The following is a 19388-nucleotide window of genomic DNA, read 5'->3' as shown; positions in this document are numbered from 1 at the left end:
AGCGCGGCGAGTCCGCCGCGCGCTACGAGCGCTACAAGTCCGCGACGTCCGCCAAGGGGCTCCTCGCGCTCGGCGCGTCGCGCGCCGACTTCAAGAACGACATCGCCAAGGGCTACGTCACGCTCGCCGTGCCCTTGCCGCCCGCCGCGCCGCCGGCGCTGACGCCCGCGGCGAAGCCGCCCGCGCCCCCGCCGCCCGCGGCGAAGTCGCCGAGCCCCCCCGCCGTCGCGCCCGCGGCCGCGGCCGCGCCGGCGATGCCGCCGGCGCCGCCCGGCCCGGCGCCGCCGCCCGCGGCCGCGGCCGCCCGGAACCCGTCGCCGCCGAAGACGGTCATGCTCTAAGAAGGCGGCGTCTCGACGGGAGCTAGCTCGTCGACAGAGGGCACCTTAGCGAGGCCGGCTTCGCCGGCTCGAGATCGAGGGGTCACAGGGGGGGCGGCGCGCGCATCGCGCGCTAGTTGTTGATGAGTTTCTTGTAGCGCTCCTCGTCCTTGACCGTGCCGTCGTCGTTGACGTCGATCTTCGTCCGCCGGAGGAGCTCGACCATGGAGTCGTCGATCTTGCCCATGGCGGCGATGCGGCTCCGCTGGTGCCGCTTCGCGTGGCGCGCGGAGCCGATGAAGGAGTAGTGCTGGAAGACCCAGGTCGCGCCGATGGCGACCTGGAGGTAGGCGTCGAGCGCGTCCTCGCCGACGTGGAGTATGCTCGCGACGGGCGCGAGGAGGACCGACCCGATGAAGATCGCGAAGATGGACACGGCCGCCGTGATCAGGTACTTGTCGAAGAGCGTGAGGTAGCTCAGGGCCGGCGCCTTGTCCGTGATCTGGAGCTTGAACTGCACGAGGACGAGGAACAGCGTCGCCGTCGTGCCGATGCGCGTCTCGAGCTCCTTCGGCGAGAAGCGGAACACGGAGAAGGCCATGGTCTGGACCATGAGCACGATGAGCACCCAGTTGCAGAGGTAGAAGTAGGACCGCCGCTGCGCCGGGATGACGAAGGAGTAGCGCGAGTGCACCGTCGGCGTCTCGAGGATCTGCGACGTCCAGACGACGTAGCGCATGGGCCGGTAGTCGAACTCGCTGTCGATCTGGTGCATGAGCACGTTCGGCGCGCCGCGCCAGTGGCCGATGCGGTACGTCGGGAGCCGCAGCTCCGCGCACGTGTGGATCTCGCGGCCGAGCTGCACGTCGATGCGGAGCTGCTGCACGTCGAAGGGGAAGGACGACAGGTCGTAGAGGCACTTGAACGTGCCGTGGATGACGGAGCGCCGCGTGATGTACTTCTTCTCCGGGTTCACGTCGTAGAGCCGCAGGTCCTTGTCGGGCTCCGTCACCGTGACCGCGTTCGGGAACCGCACGAGGGGCTCCCACCGCAAGCCCCGCGGCGCGGCCCGGTCCTCGAGGTCGATGCGGCCCCGGAGGAACTTCTGGGCCCACTCGACGTCGCCGGGCTCCTGCTCGCTCCACTTGACGTGGAGGTCGAAGCCGCAGGTGAAGGTCTGCTCCTCCATCTTGATCTGGCCGAGGCTGAAGACGCGCGCGCGGATCATGATGAGGCCCTTGTCCAGGGCCGCGGACCCGCGCCGGTCCTTGGGCAGCATGGGGAGCTGGTCCGGGGAGCTGTGGCGGTGGGCCGCCCGCGGCGCCGCCGCCCTGGGCGTCACCTCCGGGGGCGCCTCGACCTTGGACTGGCGGATGCTCACGCGCGCGAGGAGGCGGCTCAGGCTGCTCCGGATGTAGGGCACGGACCCGTGGCGGTCGCCGTTCATGACGCCCCCCACGACGCCCATGTCGCTGTGGTGCCGCTGGAGCGCGTCGCGGCTCAGGACCGTCGGCGACACCTCGGGCGACCGGTCCCTCTCCGCGGGCTTCCGCTTGAGCGAGCTCCGCCGCCGGTCCGGCTTCATGAGGTTGCCGATGGGCGTCATGCCGTAGATGCTGTTGGCGCGCATGTTCGCGAGCGTGTTCCGCTCGCACTCGTCGCCCGACGACTCGCGCGACGTCGGCGCGGACGGCGCGTCGGCGCCGGGCGGCTCCGCGAGGCGCACGCTCCGCCGCTCCATGAGGGGCTTCGTCTCGCTGCCCCGGCGCCTCGGCGGCGCGAGCTTCGGAGCGCGGGCGGGCGGCGCGACGTAGGGCGGGATCTCGGCGACGGGCGCCGCGGACCCGTCGCTCAGGTCGCTCGGGAACCGCTCGATGGACCGCGCGCTGTCGCGCCGCGCCGCGTCGTACTCGTCGCCGAAGTCGTCGATGGTCGACCCGAGGCCGACGGCGTGGCTGTGGCGCCGCGTCGCCGCGCAGGCCTGGGCGTTGAAGGACGCGTAGAGGTCCTCGTCGACGGTGACGCGGCCGGAGCCGCGACGGGTCCCGGAGGAGGAGCTGGCCCGCGGAGAGGCGCCGCTCGGCGTCGGGCGCCGCGGCGGAGAGGCGCCGCTCGTTGTCCGCCGTCATCGCCGCGCCCTCGGCGGCGGCGGCCATGGCGGACCCGGAGCCGCCGGAGCCGCGGAGCGCGAGCGCGCTCGCGACCTTGGCGTCGAGGCTGCTGCGCCGCCGCGCCGCCGCGCCGTCGCCGAGGCCCTCGAGCTCCGCCGGCGCGTGCCGCGCGTAGCCCTCGTGCGCCTCCTCGTCCTCGCCGATGGACGACATGGACGACAGGCGCCGCCGCGCGGACTCGGTCAGCGCGACGCCCGGGCCCTCGAGGCTCGGCCGCGGGCTGCTGCCGCCCTCGCTCCCGTCGTCGGAGTAGACCTTGAAGCCCATCTTCGACAGGTTCTTCTTCACGCGCTGGGGCGTCTCCGGCGACGACTCCGCGGACGCCGCCGCCGCCTCGGCGTCGCCGTCGCCGCCGCCGCCGCCGCCGCCGCCGTCGGAGCCGTCGTCCGAGTCCTCCGCGGGCTCCTCCTTGCGCTCCTCCGCCGGCGCCGGCGCGTCCTTCGAGGGCCGCCGCTCCTCGGCGCTCGCCTCGGCCGTGACGACGCTGCCGTCGTCGTCGCCGTCGACGACGGGCACGGCGACGGGCGCCGGCTCCGGCGGCAGCATGGACACCTCGCGCACCTCGCCGCCGTAGGTCACGTCCTTGGCCTCGTCGGCCTGCAGGCTGCAGCCGCTGCCGACGCAGGCCCGCACGGCCCCGCAGAAGCCGCCGGCCATCACTGCGATCCCGGAACCATTGCGAATGTGGGGCAGCACGTCGCGATGCAAATCTTCGGCCTTCATGGTGCCTCAAAACTGACGCGCATATCGTTGACGTTTATTTCGTTACTCGTTGAAGGACTCGTCGCATGTCGCGATGCACCGGCTCCTCATACATGCTTACCGGAAGAAGTCCGCGCGGTCGCGGGCGATGGGCGAGTAGGCCGCCCGGGGCTTCGCGTCCGAGTCCGACTCGGAGTCCGACGACGCGCGGTTCGCGGGCCCGCCGAAGCGCCGCGGGTGGCGGCGGCGCGAGGTCCGGCGCGAGCCGCGCTCGGGGTCGCGCCAGGGCGCGCGCGGCGGCCGCGGCGCCGTCGACGGCGCGTCGAGCATGGCGCCGCGGGCGTCGCGCGAGACGACGTCGCGGCGGCCCCGCGAGAAGGGCGGCAGCGGCGGCGGCGCGTCGTCGAAGAGGCTCCGCGTGCGCGGGCCCGTGCGGCGCGCCGTGTGGTCGACGACGAAGGGCGCGTAGTCCGGCGTCCGCAGGTCCGAGTCCGAGTCGTCGGGCTCGCGGCGCCGCGGCGGCCGGCGCCGCGGCGGCGTCGCGGCCGCGTCGTCGTCGTCGTCGGAGCTCGACGAGCTCGACGGCGGCGGCGCGATGCGGCTCCGGAGCCGCTTCTTCTTCGGCGGGGGCGGGGGCGGCGCCTCCTTGGGCTTCTCGTAGGCGACGTAGACCGCGAGGACGCAGCAGAGCGCGAGGCACGCGAGCAGCGCGACGAGGATCCACACGAGGATCATGTAGTTGCGCCTCCGCTCGATCCAGTCCACGGCGCGCTTCTTCGGCGTCGACGGCGTCGGCGCCCGGGTCCAGAGCGCGCAGCCGAGGTCGTCCTCGCGGACGACGACGCGGAACGTGTCCACGCACCCGGCCGTGGGCGCCGTCGTCGAGGGCGGCGCCGTCGGCTCGGGCGACGGCATGCGCGTGGGCCTGCGCGACGGCGCGGGCGACGGCCGCGGGGTCGGCGAGAGGGACGGCCGCGGCGTCGGCGCGGGCGTCGGCGTCGTCGTCGGCCCGACGGGCGCGCCCGTGGGCGCCGCGGACGGGACCGACGACGTCGGCGCGAGCGTCGGCCCCACGGGCGCGAGGGTCGCCGTCGACGGCGCGGCCGTCGACGGGGCCGGCGTGGGGACGGGCGTCGGCTTCGGCGTCGGCCGCGGCGACGGCGCCGTCGTCGGGCCGGGCGTCGGGCTCGGCGTCGGGCTCGGCGTCGGGTTGTAGCAGCAGTAGGTCGCGACGAGGCGGCCCTTCGTGAAGCTCTGGCAGGCGTCGACGGACGCCGTGCCCTCCGTGGTCACCTCGACCTCGCCGTCGTCGTTGAACGCCGCGGTGACGTCGATGTTTTCGAACTGGGGGCACGTCTCGTAGCCGGGCGCGCGGAAGTCGTTGAGGTTCGTCGCGCCCGTCGCGTCGAGGCACTCCGCCGACGTCGTGCACGGGTCCGACGTCGCGTACTCGACGTCGTCGAGGTAGAGGATGGCCGCCTCGGCGACGTCGGACGTCTCGCCCGAGAGCCCCTCGTCGTCGTAGAGGTCGAAGCCCCCCTCGAAGTCGCCGCTGATGGACACCGTGAGCAGGGCCGACTGGACGACGCAGCGGCTCGCGTCGTAGCCGGCGATGACGAAGTTGTTGATGGTCTGGCACGCGAAGCTCGAGCACATGGCGATCTCCTCGGCGTCGTACTCGACGCAGGGGTCCGACGCCGTCGGGTTCGGGTAGGGCGCGCGGCTCGGCGTCGGCGTGCCGCCGGGCGTCGGCGGGAGCGACGGCGCGGCGGTCGTCGGGGCGGCGCTGGGCGCGGGCGCGGGCGCGGCCGTGGGCTCCACGACGGCGGGCGTCGGCGCGCGCGACGGCGCGGGGCTCGGCGACCGCGACGGCGCGCCGGAGGGCGCGGCCGTGGGGACGGACGTGGGCGGCGCCGTCGGCGGCGACGACGGGAGCGCCGAGGGCGCGCTCGTCGGCGCGGACGTCGGCGGCGCCGTCGGCGACCGCGAGGGCCCGGCCGTCGGCGCGGGGCTCGGCGGCGCCGAGGGCCCGACGGTGGGCAGCTCCGAGGGCGCGCGCGTCGGCAGGAAGCTCGGCTCGGCCGTCGGCGCGGCCGTCGGCGCGTAGCTCGGCGCCGCCGAGGGCGCGGCGGACGGCGCGCGCGTCGGCGCGACGGGCGCGCGCGTCGGCGCCGTCGTCGGCGCCCTCGTCGGCGCGGCGGTCGTCGGCGCCGCCGTCGGCCGCGGCGTCGGGCCCGTCGGGCGCCGCGTCGGCGACCGGGACGGCCCCGTCGACGGCGCGGGCGACGGCCGCGCGGACGGCGCGGGCGACGGCGGCGTCGAGGGGACGCGCGACGGCGCGGGCGTCGGCGGCGCCGACGGCGCGTTGCAGCAGATCGTGTAGTTGAGCGCCGCGCGGACGCGGAAGGCCGGCCGGCCCGCGCCGCAGTCGTCGACGGCCGCGGAGCTCGCGGCGGAGACGACGAGCGTCGACGAGTCCTCGAGGGACGGCGACACGTCGACGTCCGTCGTCGCCGCGCAGCCCTGGAGCGCGCCCGCGCACGCGTCGCCGCCGGCGAAGCCCGCGCAGGCGCCGACGGCGGGCGCGCCCTCCAGAGCCCCGAGGCTCGCGGCGACGGCCAGGGTCGTCGACGCGTCGCCGTCGAGGTCGCCCCCGAAGGTCGCCGTCAGGCGCGCCTCCTCGACGAGGCACCGCGACGCGTCGTAGCCGGGGATGTTCAGCACGTTCGTGACCGCGCAGCCCGCGGACGTGCACGTGCCCTCCTCGACGAGCGCGTCCCGCAGGCACCGGGCCGTCGGCGTCGCCGACGGCGGCGCCGTCGACGGCGCCGGCGTCGGCGCCGGCGTCGGCGGCCGCGACGGCCGCGGCGTCGGCGTCGGGCTCGGCCGCGGCGTCGGCGCGCGCGTCGCCGTCGGCCGCGGCGACGGCGCGCGCGTCTGCGGCGCGGGCGTCGGCGCGGCCGTGGGCAGGGGCGACGGGCCCGGCGTCGGCAGCGACGTGGGCACGACGCAGCTCACGACGTCCACGGCCGCGCCGCAGGACGCCGCGGGCCGCGACACCGTGAGGTGGTACTCGCCCGGCGCCGCGCAGATGGGCGGGAGCGGCGAGTCCGTGCCGGCGTCGAGCGTCACGTTGCCCGACGCGGCGATGCCGTCGTCGCCGGCGGCGACCGCGCCGAAGCCGTCGCGGTCCTCGGCGACGTCCGACGCCGGCGCCATCTCCCAGAAGGCCGGGTAGCGCATGAAACCCGTCTCGTCGCCCAGGAGCAGCCGGAAGTTGACGGACTCGTGGGCGCAGTCGTCGGCGACCGCGCCGAGGGACAGCAGCGCGAGCATGCGCATCGTTAAGAGCGAGGGCAGCCCTAAACGGAGTCGGGAATGATCATCGTTTGCGGCGCGAGCAAACCGCTAGTAGTAGTCTGCTCGATCAGTGCAGGTTGATGCTTGCACTCGCAGCGCTGAGCTCTGTCGCACGCTCGCGCTCTCGCGCCTACCGTAGCCGACAAAAGAGAAAAGTGCAGGCCTGCACCGCCGCCCGATGCGCCACTACGTATTACTTGTGATCGCATCGCTGCGCGGGTGCGCCGCGTTCCGCGCGCCGCCGCGCCATCGGCTCCGCGCGCCGCTGCAACCGACGTCGCCGCTCGCGCTCCGCACGTCGCCGCTGCAGCGCACGTCGCCGCTCGCGCTCCGCGCCGCGAGGACCGCGGACCTCAGCGCGTCCATCACGGACGCGTTTCCCGCCTGGGTCGCCGGCGCGGCTTTGGTCGGCGGCACGCCCGTCGGGCCCGCGGTCTTCGGCTGGATGGGCCCGGACCTCGTCACGGCCGCGCTGGCGCTCATCATGCTCGCCATGGGCACGACCCTCACGACCGCCGACTTCGCGCGCGTCGCCGCTCGGCCGTCCGCGGTGCTCGTGGGCTTTTGCGCGCAGTTCGGCATCATGCCCGCCGCGTCGGTCGCGTCGTCGCGGCTCTGGGGGCTGCCGCCCGCGCTCGCCGCGGGCGTCTGCCTCGTCGGGTGCTGCCCCGGCGGCACGGCGTCGAACCTCGTGAGCCTCATCGCGCGCGCCGACGTGCCCCTGAGCATCTCCATGACCACGGCGTCGACGCTGGCCGCGGCGGCCCTGACGCCCGCGCTCGCGAGCCTGTGCGTCGGCGCGAAGGCGGCCGTGTGCCGTTCCGCGCTCGCGGCGTCGACGCTCAAGGTCGTGCTGCTGCCCGTCCTCGGCGGGCTCCTCCTGCGCCGGTCCTTCCCGGAGGCCTGCGACGCCGCCGAGCCCGCGCTCGCGCCCGCGGCCGTCGTCCTCGTCGCGCTCATCTGCGGCTCCGTCGTCGCCGCGTCCGCCGCGGCGCCCCTACCGGCGCCCCTGCTCCTCCGGCTATGCGGCGCCGTCGTCACGCTCCACGCCCTGGGCTTCGCGCTGGGCTACCGCGCCGCGGCGCTCGCGGGGCTGCCCGCCGCCGCGCGGCGGACCGTGTCCATCGAGACGGGCATGCAGAACTCCGCGCTCGCCGTCGTCCTCGCGGGCTCCGCGGGCCTGCCCCCGGCGGCGGCGCTGCCCGGCGCCCTCTCGGCGACGGCCCACTCCCTCATCGGGTCCGCGCTCGCGCGCGCGTGGCGCCGCCGCGATGACCGCGCGCGCCCCGCGTTCGCGCGCGTCGCCTGGAGCGGGCCCTGCTACCCCGGCGCGGACTAGTTAGACGCCGAAGCCGCAGGTCGGCGCGGCGCAGCCGAACGTGTCGCCGCCGCCGGGCCGCTTCTTGAGGACCGTCTTGAGGAGCGGCTCCCACCACGGGTAGTGCGAGACGAAGTAGTCCTCGTCCATGCCGCTGAGGACGATGCGCGTGTGGGCCGTGAGCGCCTTGCAGTACTTGATCTGCATCTCGATGAAGTCGTTGAAGGTCATGAACTCGCCGCGCATCGTCGCCACGCCGTGGCGCACGCGGCCCCAGACGAGCGGGAGCGTCCCGTCGACGCAGACGTCGACGGGGTCCTCGGACCGGAAGGGCGCGCTGTGGTCCTTGTACAGGGACCCCTTGTGCTGGACGACCTTGTCGTCCTCCACCTTGTCCTTGAGCGCCGCGTGCACCGTGCTCAGGCTCCGCGTCCGCTTGCGGATCTGGAGCTTGTGCACGTGCGTGACGATGGAGCCGTCGTCGAGCTTGATGTGCGCGTAGGTGTTGCCGAGCATGCGCTTGATCTTCGCCGGGCGCCAGCCCCCGAGCAGCTCCGAGGCGCGGCGGCCGTCGCGCTCGCCGACGGACACGCGCGTCCGCAGGTAGGCCTCGAAGTCCGCGCGGTGGAGCGAGTTCTCCTGGAACTCCTTCTGGGGCCCCGTGGGCAGGTCCTCCTCCTTCATGTGGCCGCTGATGACGACGTGGCCCTCGGCGTCGAGCTCGTCGGACGCGGCGCCCTCGCCCTCGGCGCCCTCCATGACGAGGTCGCCGAAGAACTTGGACGACGTGCCGCGCTGCAGCGCGCCGCGCTTCTCGCGCGCGCGGCCCGGGGCCCGGTCGCCGCCCTCGGCGCCCTCCTCGGGCGGTGGCGCCTCCCGCTCCTGCGACGCCTTGTCGCTCAGGCCCGTGACCTGGTCCTGCGTGCAGTCGATGATCTCCTGGAAGAGCTTGCGGTACATGGAGAGCTCGCGCGGCTGGAACTTGGAGTCGCCCGAGGCCTTGAAGCCCTCCTTCGTGAGCTTGTTCTTCGCGCCGCCGTTGGCCTTGGCGCAGGTCGGCATGTGGAAGTGCTCCGGGCGGATCTCGCCGTAGAGGTCCGCGGCCTCGGCCTTGGTCCCGGCGATGCGGAGGCCGTGGTCGTTGAGCGTCCGGTTCCGGCTCTGGCGCGCGTCCTGGCCGGGCACGTCCCGCTCGAGCTTGTGCGCGAGGCCCAGGTGGTCGCTCAGCACCTGGTTCCAGCGCGTGATCGAGTCCTGGAACGTGCTCCGCCGCTTCGTGATCGTGATGAGCGTCTTGTCCTTGCGCCGCAGGTTCTTGCCGATGCTCCCGTGCGCGGCGATGATCTGCGTCGCGAGGCCCTCGTACTTCTGGTCCGTGTTCCGCTGCTCGATGCTGTAGGGGTCGTTGCGCACCTCCTCGTCGCGCACCATGGTCGGGGCTGCGGGGATCACGCCTATATATAACAAGACGCCTACGGCATCTTGCCCCTGCCGGGGGGGCTTGCCTGCGGCGCGGCGAGAGCGCGCCCTTCGGGCGCGCTCGCGCGAGCTGAGCCACTCATTCCCGTGTCAATGCTTCCCTCTGCACCGCTCGCGCGACGACAGCCATTTAATTTCCGTACGGCGGGGGAACCGGCACGCACAACTCACGCATATATATATGGATCGTGACAGGTGAGTTGATCCCTCAAGGTGCTGTCAAAAAGCACGCTGCCGTGGAGCGCCGCGATGGGCTGCCTCGCGGTCGCGCTGTGGCTCCTGGCGCTGCCCGCGCTGTGCAGCGGCGAGGACGAGGCCGCCCGGGAGCGCCTCGCCGCGGCGGCGGCCGCGCACGAGCGCGGCGATTTCGCGTCCGCCCTCGCGGCCGCCGAGGCGGCCTGCGGCCTCTGCGCCGGCGGCGCCTGCGCGGCGAGCCGCGCCGCGCACGCGGAGCACACGCGCGGCGTCGTGCTCGCGAGCCTCGGCCGCAAGACCGACGCCGCGGCGGCCTTCGAGGCGTGCCTCGCGCGCGACGCGGCCCACGGCCACGCGGCGGCGGCGCTCGCGCGGCTCCGCCACTACGACCTCGGCGACGCCGCGGCGGCCCGCGGCGCCTACGCGGCGGCGCTCGCGTCGCCCGCCGCCGCCGACGGCTGCGCCGGGCCCTGCCTCGGGCGCCTGGGCCTGCTCAACGACTACGCGCTCGCGCTCGACGCGGTCGACGACCACGCGGCCGCCGTCGCCGTGCTCCGCGAGGCCCTCGCGCGGGACCCGACGTCGGTGCAGGCCGCGGGCAACTACGCCATCCAGCTCCGGGACGTCGGCGACCTCGGCGGCGCGCTCGCCGCGGGCCGCCGGGGCCTCGAGCTCGACCCGAACTCGGTGCCCATGCTCCACAACGTCGCGCTCATCGAGCAGAGGCTCGGCAACGTCTCCGGCGCCGTCGACCTCTGGCGCAAAGCGCGGGACCTCGGCGTCGGCGTCTTCCAGCCCGTCGCGTCCCTCGCGCACCACGAGGGCTACCGCGGCAACATCTCGGGAGCGCGCGCGCTCTACGAGGAGGCGCTCGCGATCGCGCTCGCGCCGGGCGGCGAGGGCCGCGACCACGCGGACAGCGTGCGCCTCCAGCTCGCCACGTCCGCGCGTCCCCCCGGCGCGCCGGCTTTTTCCGTCGTCGTCGCCTCCCGACCGCGCGGTCCCCTCGGTAGGTCCTGCCGCACATCTACGACGACGGCGACCACATGGACCGCGTCTGGGTCGCCTACACGGAGGCCCTGCGGCGGCTCCTGCGCGCGCCGACGCTGCGCATCGTGGACCCGCTCCACAGCACGGGCTCCGGGGCGCTGGGCTACTACCTCGAGTACGTCGGCTACGCGGACCTGCCGCCGCCAGAGCAGGAAAAGGGCGCGAAATTCCCGATTTCAAAGGCTCCGATCTCGGCCGTTTTCCACTCGTTTCGGCTGATTTTAGGACGAGCGATCATCTCTCGGAGCGGTCTCGAAGCGTGGATGCTTTTTATGGAACGCGCGCGCGCGGAACACTCACGTTGACGCGACGTTGAATCACCCGTTTCCTGCCCAGGCCGCCGCGGCGGCTCCTCGCGCGCGTCTACTGGCGCGGCGCGCGAAGCGACCTCGCCTGGCGCGCGCCCTTCCTCGACGCGCCGCGGGCGCCGGGCAAGCTCCGCGTCGGCTTCCTGTCGGCCTTCTTCTTCACGCACAGCGTCGGCCTGCTGACCGCGGGCGTCGTCGAGACGCTCGACCGGTCCCGGTTCACCGTCGCCGTGCTCCACGTCGCCGGCGAGCCCGAGGACGAGCTCACGGCGAAGCTCCGGGGCGCCGCCGACGTCTACGCGCGCGTCCCCGCGGGCTCGCTCGACGCCGCGCGGCGCGCCGTCGCGGCGCTCGAGCTCGACGTGCTCGTGTTCTGCGAGGTCGGCATGAACACGATGACCTACTTCCTGACCTTTGCGCGCCTCGCGCGGCGCAGCGCGCTCTTCTGGGGCCACGCCGTCACGTCGGGCGTCGCGCGGTCCGACGGCGAGGCCGCGGGCGCGGCCGGCGCCGCCGGCGGCGTCGACTACTTCGTGTCGTCGGAGCTCTTCGAGGCCCGGGGCGACGCCGCCGGCGGCCAGGACGACTACAGCGAGACGCTCTGGCTCATGGAGGGCCTGACGACGCGCTTCCCTTGGCCCGTGGACCCGGACCCGGACCTGGAGATCGCGGACGTCATCGCCGCGCCGCGGCGGAGGCTCTACCTCGTGCCCCAGACGCTCTACAAGCTCCACCCGGACTTCGACGCCCTCATCGCCGGCGTTTTACGAGAGGACGGCGACGCGCTCGTCGCCATGCCCGAGGCGCAGCTCGGCGAGTGGACGGCCGCGCTCGCGGACCGGTGGGCGCGGTCCATCCCCGAGGACGTCCGCGCGCGCGTCGTCTTCTTCCGGCGCCTCGACTTCCGCGAGTTCGTCAAGCTCGCGCAGCTCGCGGACGTCGTCCTCGACCCCTTCCCCGTCGGCGGCGGCCGGTCGTCGCTCGAGATCCTGTCCACGGGCACGCCGATCGTGCTCCTCGAGCCGCGGACGTCCGTGCTGCAGCTCACGCGCGGCATGTACGAGCTCATGGGCGACCCCTGCCCCGCCTGCGTGACGCAGACGCCCGAGGCCTTCGTCGCCGCCGCGGTGCGCGTCGCGAAATTCGACTCCGCGCAAATCCGCGCGCGGATCCTCGAGCGCCGCGGCGTCCTCTACGAGAACGACGGCGTCACGCGCGAGTGGGAGGCGTTCCTCGCGCACGTCGCGGCGGCGCCGCGGCCGGCGGGCCCCGGCCGCCGCGCGATCTTCGCGCGCGAGGCCCTCGCCGCCGCCGGCGCCCCGGGCTACGCGCCGCGGGACTTCGGGTGGGAGCTCGCGCCGGGCGGGGCCGTCGCGGCGCCGGACGTGTCCCGCTGCGCCTACGCCGTCAAGCTCAACCACCCGGACCCCAAGACGGGCGTCGAGACCCACTACCTCGTCGCCGTGCGCGACGGCGAGGACCCCGCGGCCGTCGCGGAATCGCTCGGCGACCACATCGGCGCCGAGGACGTGAAGCGGCGCTGGCTCGCGGCGCTGCTCCAGCACGGCGCCAACGGCGGCGGGTCCCGGTCCCTCGGCGCCGCGCCCTTCTCCCTCCCCGGCGGCGCCGCGGCGGCCGTCGACGTCCGCGAGGGCGACGACCTCCACCAGGCGGCCGCGTGGTTCGCGCTCCGCCGGGGCCTCGACGACGGCGCGGTCGACCAGGTCGCCGCGGAGCTCAAGCGCCGCTTCCCGGGCCACGGCGGCGCGCCCTGGCTCGCGGCGCGCTTCGCGCGCGACGCCGTCGCGGCCGCGAGGCGCCGCGGGCCCGAGGCCGCCGCGGGCGCGGGCCGGTGCGCGCGCGGCGGCGCCGGCGCGCGCCGGGGCTGGGGCGCGCCGCCGCCGCCGCCCGGCGCGCCGCGGGGCTGCAACGTGACGATCGGCGTCACGACCTGCAAGCGCCGCCGCCACTTCGAGGCGACGATGCGCGGCCTCGCGCGCGCGCTCGCCGTCGGCGACGTCGCGCGCCACGGCGCGGTCTGCCGCGTCGTCGTCGTCGACGACGCGTCGTCGCCGGAGGACCGCGCGGCCATGGCCGCGGCGTTCCCGGCCTTCGACTTTCTCTACAAGAGCCCCGCGCACAAGGGCCACGCGCGGAGCATGAACGCGCTCCTCCGCGTCGTCGAGACGCCGTACCTCCTCTACCTCGAGGACGACTGGCTCGCGGTCGACGGCGCGGCACCGCGCGACGTTGTGGGCGACGCCCTCGCCGTGCTCGAGGCCGCGGCCGAGCCCCTCGTCCAGGTGCTCCTCAACGACCAGTCGAGCCGGGCGTGCGCCTACGCGGCGCGGGACGGGTGCGACGCGGTCGGCGCCGCGGGCTGGCCCCGGGCCACGCCGGGCGGCGTGGCCTACCGGCTCCACGACTTCGGCACCGTCGAGCCCGGCCACGCGTTCACGTACTGGCCGGGCTTCACGCTGAACCCGGCGCTCTGGGACCTCCGCGCGCTCGCCTGCGCCTTTTTCGACGTCCTCGGCGAGGCGCCGGTCTTCGACCCGGACGACGCCGAGTTCGAGCGGTCCTTCTCCCTCAAGGCGCGCGACGCCGGCCTCCGCGTCGCCTACCTGCCCCGCGTCACGCTCGCGCACATCGGCGTCGACGAGTCCGCCTACGCGCTCAACAACGTCTCCCGGCCCTGGGACGGCCACGTCGCCGGGGGACTCAAGTGAAGGGGGGGGGGGGGGCTTCTTTTTTCCGGGGGGGGAGGGATCGAGGCAAGCGCCGGGAGCCTCGAGAACGAGAAGTCGATGCATAAGCAGCGGCTCGACCGCACCAGGGCAGGCCGGCGCACCGGTGCGCACCGGGCGTCAGCCGATCGTCCGATGCGGCGAGATTCATCTCCGCGGGCCGCGTCAGGAGCCAAGCTCCGCGCCAGGGACGTCTGGTGCCCCTGCAACAGGGACGATCCCGGCCCCTCAAGAGGAGCGACCCCGGGGTCCGGTGCCGCGGCGGCTTTAGTGCCCCCCCCCAGTGCCCGCGCCCGCCCGGGCCCAAGGTGGGCGCGGGTAGGCGGTCGTCACAAAATTCAAGCCATAATCGAAACTCTAGACGTCGCGCGCCGCGGCGCCTCTGGACGCGCTCGAGCCCCGCCCCCCCCCTCCGAAGTCCCAAACGCTCCGGGAGTACCCATCGACCGAACGTCTCGGGGCCCGGGGCGAGCGCCGAACGCCGTCGCCCGCCGAAAAGGTCGGAGCGCCGGGGGCCTCGGTTTCGCGCGCTCGGTCGCCGCCCGGGCGTCTCGGCGACCCCCCTCGCATCTTCCCAGGCCATGAAGATCGCCACCATGAGCGCCATGATCGCCCTCATCGTCGGCTTCCGCGCCGCGCTCTTCGCCGAGGGCGTCTCGGATCAGTGCGAGTTCCTCCCCCCGCTTATCCCCCAGGGGGGTTCCTTGGCGAGCCGAGCCAGGTGCTGCGAGCTGCTCCCGGACGCGGACGCGTGCTCGGTCTCGTCGCAGTACGCAGATGAGTACAACTGCAGGAACACGCTCGACGGTGAGTACGATGAGGACGGGGGCTGGTACGCCAGGCAGACGACCGACCAGTGGATCGCCTACGACCTCAAGGAGACGCACACCGTGACGGGCGTGTGCCTTGGTCCACGGCGTCAACGCGTTCGTCGCGGACGTCGCGGCGCGGCTCGCGCCCGGCGCGTCGCTCCGCGTCGCGCGCGCCGCGTGGTCGCGCGTCCGCAAGCGCGACGCGCTGCGCGGCGTCGAGGACGCCCTCCTCGAGCTGCACCGCGACTACCGCGCGAACGCCGTCGGCGGCACGATGTACGCGCAGGCGCTCCTGGCCTGCCTCGAGGCCTTCGAAGCGCCGTCGGGCGCGAGGCGCGTCTGCGCCGTCTTCGGCGACGGCGCGCTCGACGACCTCGTCGGGAGCTCGACCTCGATGACGAGCGCCGGCGAGTATTGGGACGGCGTCTACTCCGACACCCAGCCGAACTATGGCGACTCCAAGGCCGTCTACGACTTCTGCGCCGCCCACGACGACGACCTCGCGGAGTGCAGCGTCCCGCATCTCGCGCTCTACGTCCGGGGCTTCCGGCTCGGCGAGTGCCACAACCGTGGTCCGGCCGCCGGGCACTAGTGCCGGGACATGAGACTACCATCCCGCTTCACATGGCATGGTAAGTAGCGAAATTGTCGGCGGCGGCGTAGTCGTAACCCTCGGCGACGCTCACGACGAGGTCGACGTCACGCCCGTCCTTCTCGGTCACGGAAGCATACCGCAGCACCGGGTCGCCGCCGTCGGGCCCGATTCCGCCGAGATTGTTCCCGGAGACGCGCCCGGCGACGTGGATCTCGTAGGCCGCGTCCTGGCAGGTCGCCCAGTAGTCCGACGGCGCGGGCGACGGAACCGCCGACGGCGCGGGCGTCGGCGCGTGGTCGAAGGCGCAGCCGTCCATGCAGAAGTCGTAGCGGTCCGACGTCCCGTCGCCGAGGACGGCAAACGTGACGCCCTCGGACGACTCGAGGATGAGCGCGCTGCCCGGCGCGGGCTCGTCGGCCTCGAAGAAGAACGAGTAGCAGCCGTCGGCGTCGACGCAGGTCCAGAGCAGGTCCGCGCGGTCGCCGTCGACGGCGAAGACGGCCTCGCCGGCGGCGGTCTCGAGCGTCGCGGCGACGCCGGCCCACGCGTCCGCGTCGGGCGAGAAGCGGAGCGACACGCGGCACGCGTCGCAGGCCAGCGACGGCGCCGGCGTCGGGGGCGTCGAGGGGCCCGGCGCGGGCAGCGCCGTCGGCGCGGGCGTCGGCGCGAGCGACGGAACGTCCGTGGGCGCCGGCGCGGGGTGCGCCGACGGCGCCGCCGACGACGGGCGCGGGGACGGCAAGATCGGGGCCGCGGTCGGGTCGCCGGGTGTGGCCGTCGGCGCGGGCGTGGGCCGCGGCGTCGGCGCGACGACGGGAGACGACGAGGGCGCGGGCGCCGGTCCCCCCGACGGCGCGGCCGACGGCCCGGAGAGGCAGGGCGCCAGCGACGACGCGCCGGCGAGCTTGAACGTCCGCGTCGCCGACGAGGCCGCGCAGCCCGGGCAGGGCGCCGAGAGGACGACGTCGAAGGACGACCGCGGCGCGGTGAAGGCCCACATGACCGCGCGCGCGGCTTGGTCCACGGGGAAGCCCGCCGCCTGGGACGACGCGCAGGCATCGACGCCGTAGCAGGCCTCGCAGGTGACGACCCCCAGGTCGAAGGCGTCCGACGGGTCGTCGCAGCCGTAGCCGTCGGCCGTCGACGCGAACGTCGTCGACGCGCCCGCGGCGAGGCCGTCGCACGTCGTCTTCGTCGACGTCGCGGCGACGTCGTCGCCTAAGACGTAGCCGTCGAAGTCCGCGGCCTCGAGGCACGCGGCCTCGGAGACGTCGCCGAGGCCGTCGACGTCGACGAGCGTCACGTAGAGCGGGTGCACGTCCGCGGGGTTGCCCGTGGCCGAATCCTCGAAGCGCACGGCGAACGTCGTCGACGCGCCCCGGTCCACCGTCAGCGTCAGGAAGTCGCCGTCGACGCCGCCGACGCCGCCGTAGGAACCCTCGACGGCGACGACGACGTCGAAGGGCCGGCCGTTCGCGCGTATACCGACGTTCGCGAGCCGGAGCTCCGCGGGGAAGAAGGGGTTCGACCCGTCGAGGTTGCTCAGGGCGACGTCCGCGCCCGCGAAGTTCAGGCGGACGACGTTGCGGCAGTCCGCGGCGAGCGTCGGCGCCGCGGACGGCGGCGCCGTCGGCGGCGGCGGGACCTCGGCCGTCGGCGCGCGCGTCGGGTCGTAGGTCGGCGGCGGCGACGGCGCGGGGAGCGGCGGGAACGTCGCCCGGGGGATCGGCGCGAACGACGGCGGTGTGGTGACCGTCGGCGCGGACGACGGCGAGTGGTCGAAGATGGGGCCGTCGGCGCAGAGCGCGAGGAGGTTCGTGCCGATCGCCGTCACCTCCGTGCCTTGGGTCCCGTCGAGGCTGATGTGCTCGAAGTCGCTCTCCGACGAGATCGTGAACGACAGGCCCTCGGCGGCGCCGTCGATCTCGAAGACGAGCGTGTAGCACCCGGACACGATGCACAAATAGTCGACGTTGGGGAACGGGTGCGAGAGCCGCGTGATGAGCGGGTTCGCGGCCTCGTCGCGCTCGTCGTCCCAGGAGCCGACGTAGACGGACGCCGTGACGTTGGCCCAGGCCGCGCCGGACGGCAGGAACTCCGCCGCGAACGTGTTCGACGGCGGGGCGCATTCCGGCGACGGGTAGGGCGTCGGCAAAAAGGACGGCGACGGCGACGGCGGCACCGTCGGCGCGGGCAGCGGCGCGGGCGACGGCGCGGGCGACGGCGCGAAGGACGGACGCGACGACGGCGGCGCCGTCGTCGGCGACGCGGACGGCGCGCGCGACGGCGCCGCGGTGTAGGTCGGCGCGGCCGTCGGGTAGGCCTCGACCTGGCAGCTCTCGACGCAAAAGTAGTAGCGCTGGATCGTCGACGCGTTCGCGGCCTTGAGCTTCTGCACGAGGTCGCGGCCCGACGAGCGGACCTCGAAGGCGAGGCCCGCTGGAGTTTTTCGCGAGAAGTCGAAGCGCGCCGTGAAGCAGCCGTCCGCGAGGCAGACGTGGGTCGTGTCCGTCGCCGGCACGGCGACGTCGACGAGCGCCTCGCCCCTGGGCGTCGGCGCGCCGTCGAGGTAGTGGTCGACCCAGAGGCTCATGGCGACGCCCGCGTCCTCGAACGCGTCCGCGTCGACGACGACGGCGTAGAGGCACGCGCCCGCCGGGCACTCGGGCGTCGGCGCGGCCGTCGGGAGCGGCGACGGTCGGAGGGAGGGCGCGGACGACGACGGGGGCAGCGTCGACGGCGACGGCGTCGGCCCACCGGAGGGCGGCGCCGTCGACGTCGTCGGCGCCGCGGACGGCGCGCAGCCCGAGAGCGACGAGCCGCCGGCGACGCGGAAGGCGCGCGTCGCGGAGCGCTCGGCGGCGCTGCAGGACGGGCACGGCGCCGACAGCGCGACGTCGACGGAGCTCCGCGGCGTCACGAAGGCGACCATGGCGCTCCGGTCGCGCGGCACGACGGGGAAGAGGTCGCCGAGGGCGCCGCAGGCCGACCCGTCGAAGCAGCCCGCGCAGGCGACGGCGCCGTCGAGGTCGTAGGGGTCCGACGGGTCGTCGCAGTCGAAGCCCTGCGCCGTCGACGCGAACGACGTCGACGCGCCCGGGCCCCCGTCGCAGGCGAAAGCGGACGCGGTCGCGTCGACCGCGGCGCCGACGGCGACGACGGCGTCGGCGCCGTCGACGCAGACGACCTCGGAGACCGCCGTCGACGCGTCGACGTCGACGAACGTGAGGTACAACGAGCCCACCGCGAGGGGCACGCCGCCCGACGAGAAGCTGAGCGTCAACGCCTGGCTTCCGCCCTTGGGGACGTCGATAATGGCGAAGGCGTCGACGACGCCGGCGGCGACTTCCGAGCCGTCCGCGGCGGCGACGGCGACGTCCACGGACACATCGTCCCAGCGCCCCGCGCCCTGGAACACCGTCGCGTTGCCGTCTCGCGCGACCGTAGCGGCGGAGAAGTTGAGCTCGAGCGGGTGCGGCAGGCACGCGGGGTCCCCGAACGACGGTGACGAAGTCGACGGCGCGCGCGAGGGCGGCTGCGTGTACGTCGGCACGAGGCTCGGCGCGGGCGTGGGCGCGAGCCTACCAAGTGCGACGGGGTCGGATTTCTTCACATCTTCAGGCGAAATTCACGCGAAAAAACACTCCTGTCGCTCGACACTGGCGCGAGCGTCGGATCCGGCACGGTCAGCGTCGGGTGGAGCGAGGGGCACAGAGAAGGCGCGCTCGTCGTGGGGCGGAGCGACGGCGCGGCCGTCGTGGGGCCCGGCGACGGCGCGGGCGACGGGAAGACGGACGGCGCCGCCGTCGGGTCCGAGCAGTTCGCGAGCGCGTAGAGGTCCCAGTCGCTCGCGAGGAACGTCGGCGCGGGCGCGGGCGCCGCCGTCGGCGCGACGACGGCCGCCGTCGGGGACGGCGTCGGAGCGACGGCCGCGTCGTCGCCGTCGACGGCGCCGTCGTCGTCGCCGTCGTCGTCGCTGCCGACGTCCACGGGCGAGGACCGCGTGAGCGTCGTCGGCGACGCCGACGGCTCGGCCGTCGACGGCGCCCGCGACGGCTCGCCGGACGACGGCCGGACCGTCGACGGCGCGGCGGTCGACGGCGCGCGGCTCGGGTAGGGCGTGGTCGTCGGCCGGAACGTCGCCGCGGGCGCGAGGGTCTCGTCGATGGCGACGCGGTAGGGGTGGCAGTTCATGCCGTCGTTGTAGTAGGTCTCCTCGGACTTCATGCGGTACGTGATCCACGCCGCGGGCCCGCGGCCCGCGTGGCAGGTCACCTGGGCAGCATAAGGGTGATTCAACGTCGCTTTAACGTGAGTGTTCCGCGCGCGCG

The 19388-nt window shown here is 74.7% G+C and overlaps 2 protein-coding genes across 2 annotated transcripts; both read left to right on the top strand.

Moving 5' to 3' along the window:
- Window positions 1-6917: 6917 nt before the first annotated feature.
- Window positions 6918-7433, top strand: AURANDRAFT_6449 (hypothetical protein; the record flags this gene model as incomplete). The annotated part of the gene is made up of 1 exon (XM_009034621.1): window positions 6918-7433. A coding segment is annotated over one exon (516 nt), but the record flags the coding sequence as incomplete, so codon positions are not given.
- A 2166-nt stretch (window positions 7434-9599) lies between these two features.
- AURANDRAFT_61438 (hypothetical protein) lies at window positions 9600-19174 on the top strand (the record flags this gene model as incomplete). The annotated part of the gene is made up of 9 exons (XM_009035014.1): window positions 9600-10466; window positions 10559-10710; window positions 10932-13587; window positions 14229-14549; window positions 14659-14997; window positions 15516-15968; window positions 16734-16870; window positions 18679-18742; window positions 18893-19174. 9 exons carry the CDS (start codon window positions 9600-9602, stop codon window positions 19172-19174), a joined length of 5271 nt encoding a protein of 1756 aa, XP_009033262.1.
- Between the last annotated feature and the right edge of the window lie 214 nt (window positions 19175-19388).

This window comes from Aureococcus anophagefferens, assembly GCF_000186865.1.
Source record: "Aureococcus anophagefferens unplaced genomic scaffold AURANscaffold_2, whole genome shotgun sequence".
NCBI lineage: Eukaryota > Pelagophyceae > Pelagomonadales > Pelagomonadaceae > Aureococcus > Aureococcus anophagefferens.
This window is presented reverse-complemented; position numbering and strand designations above follow the sequence as displayed.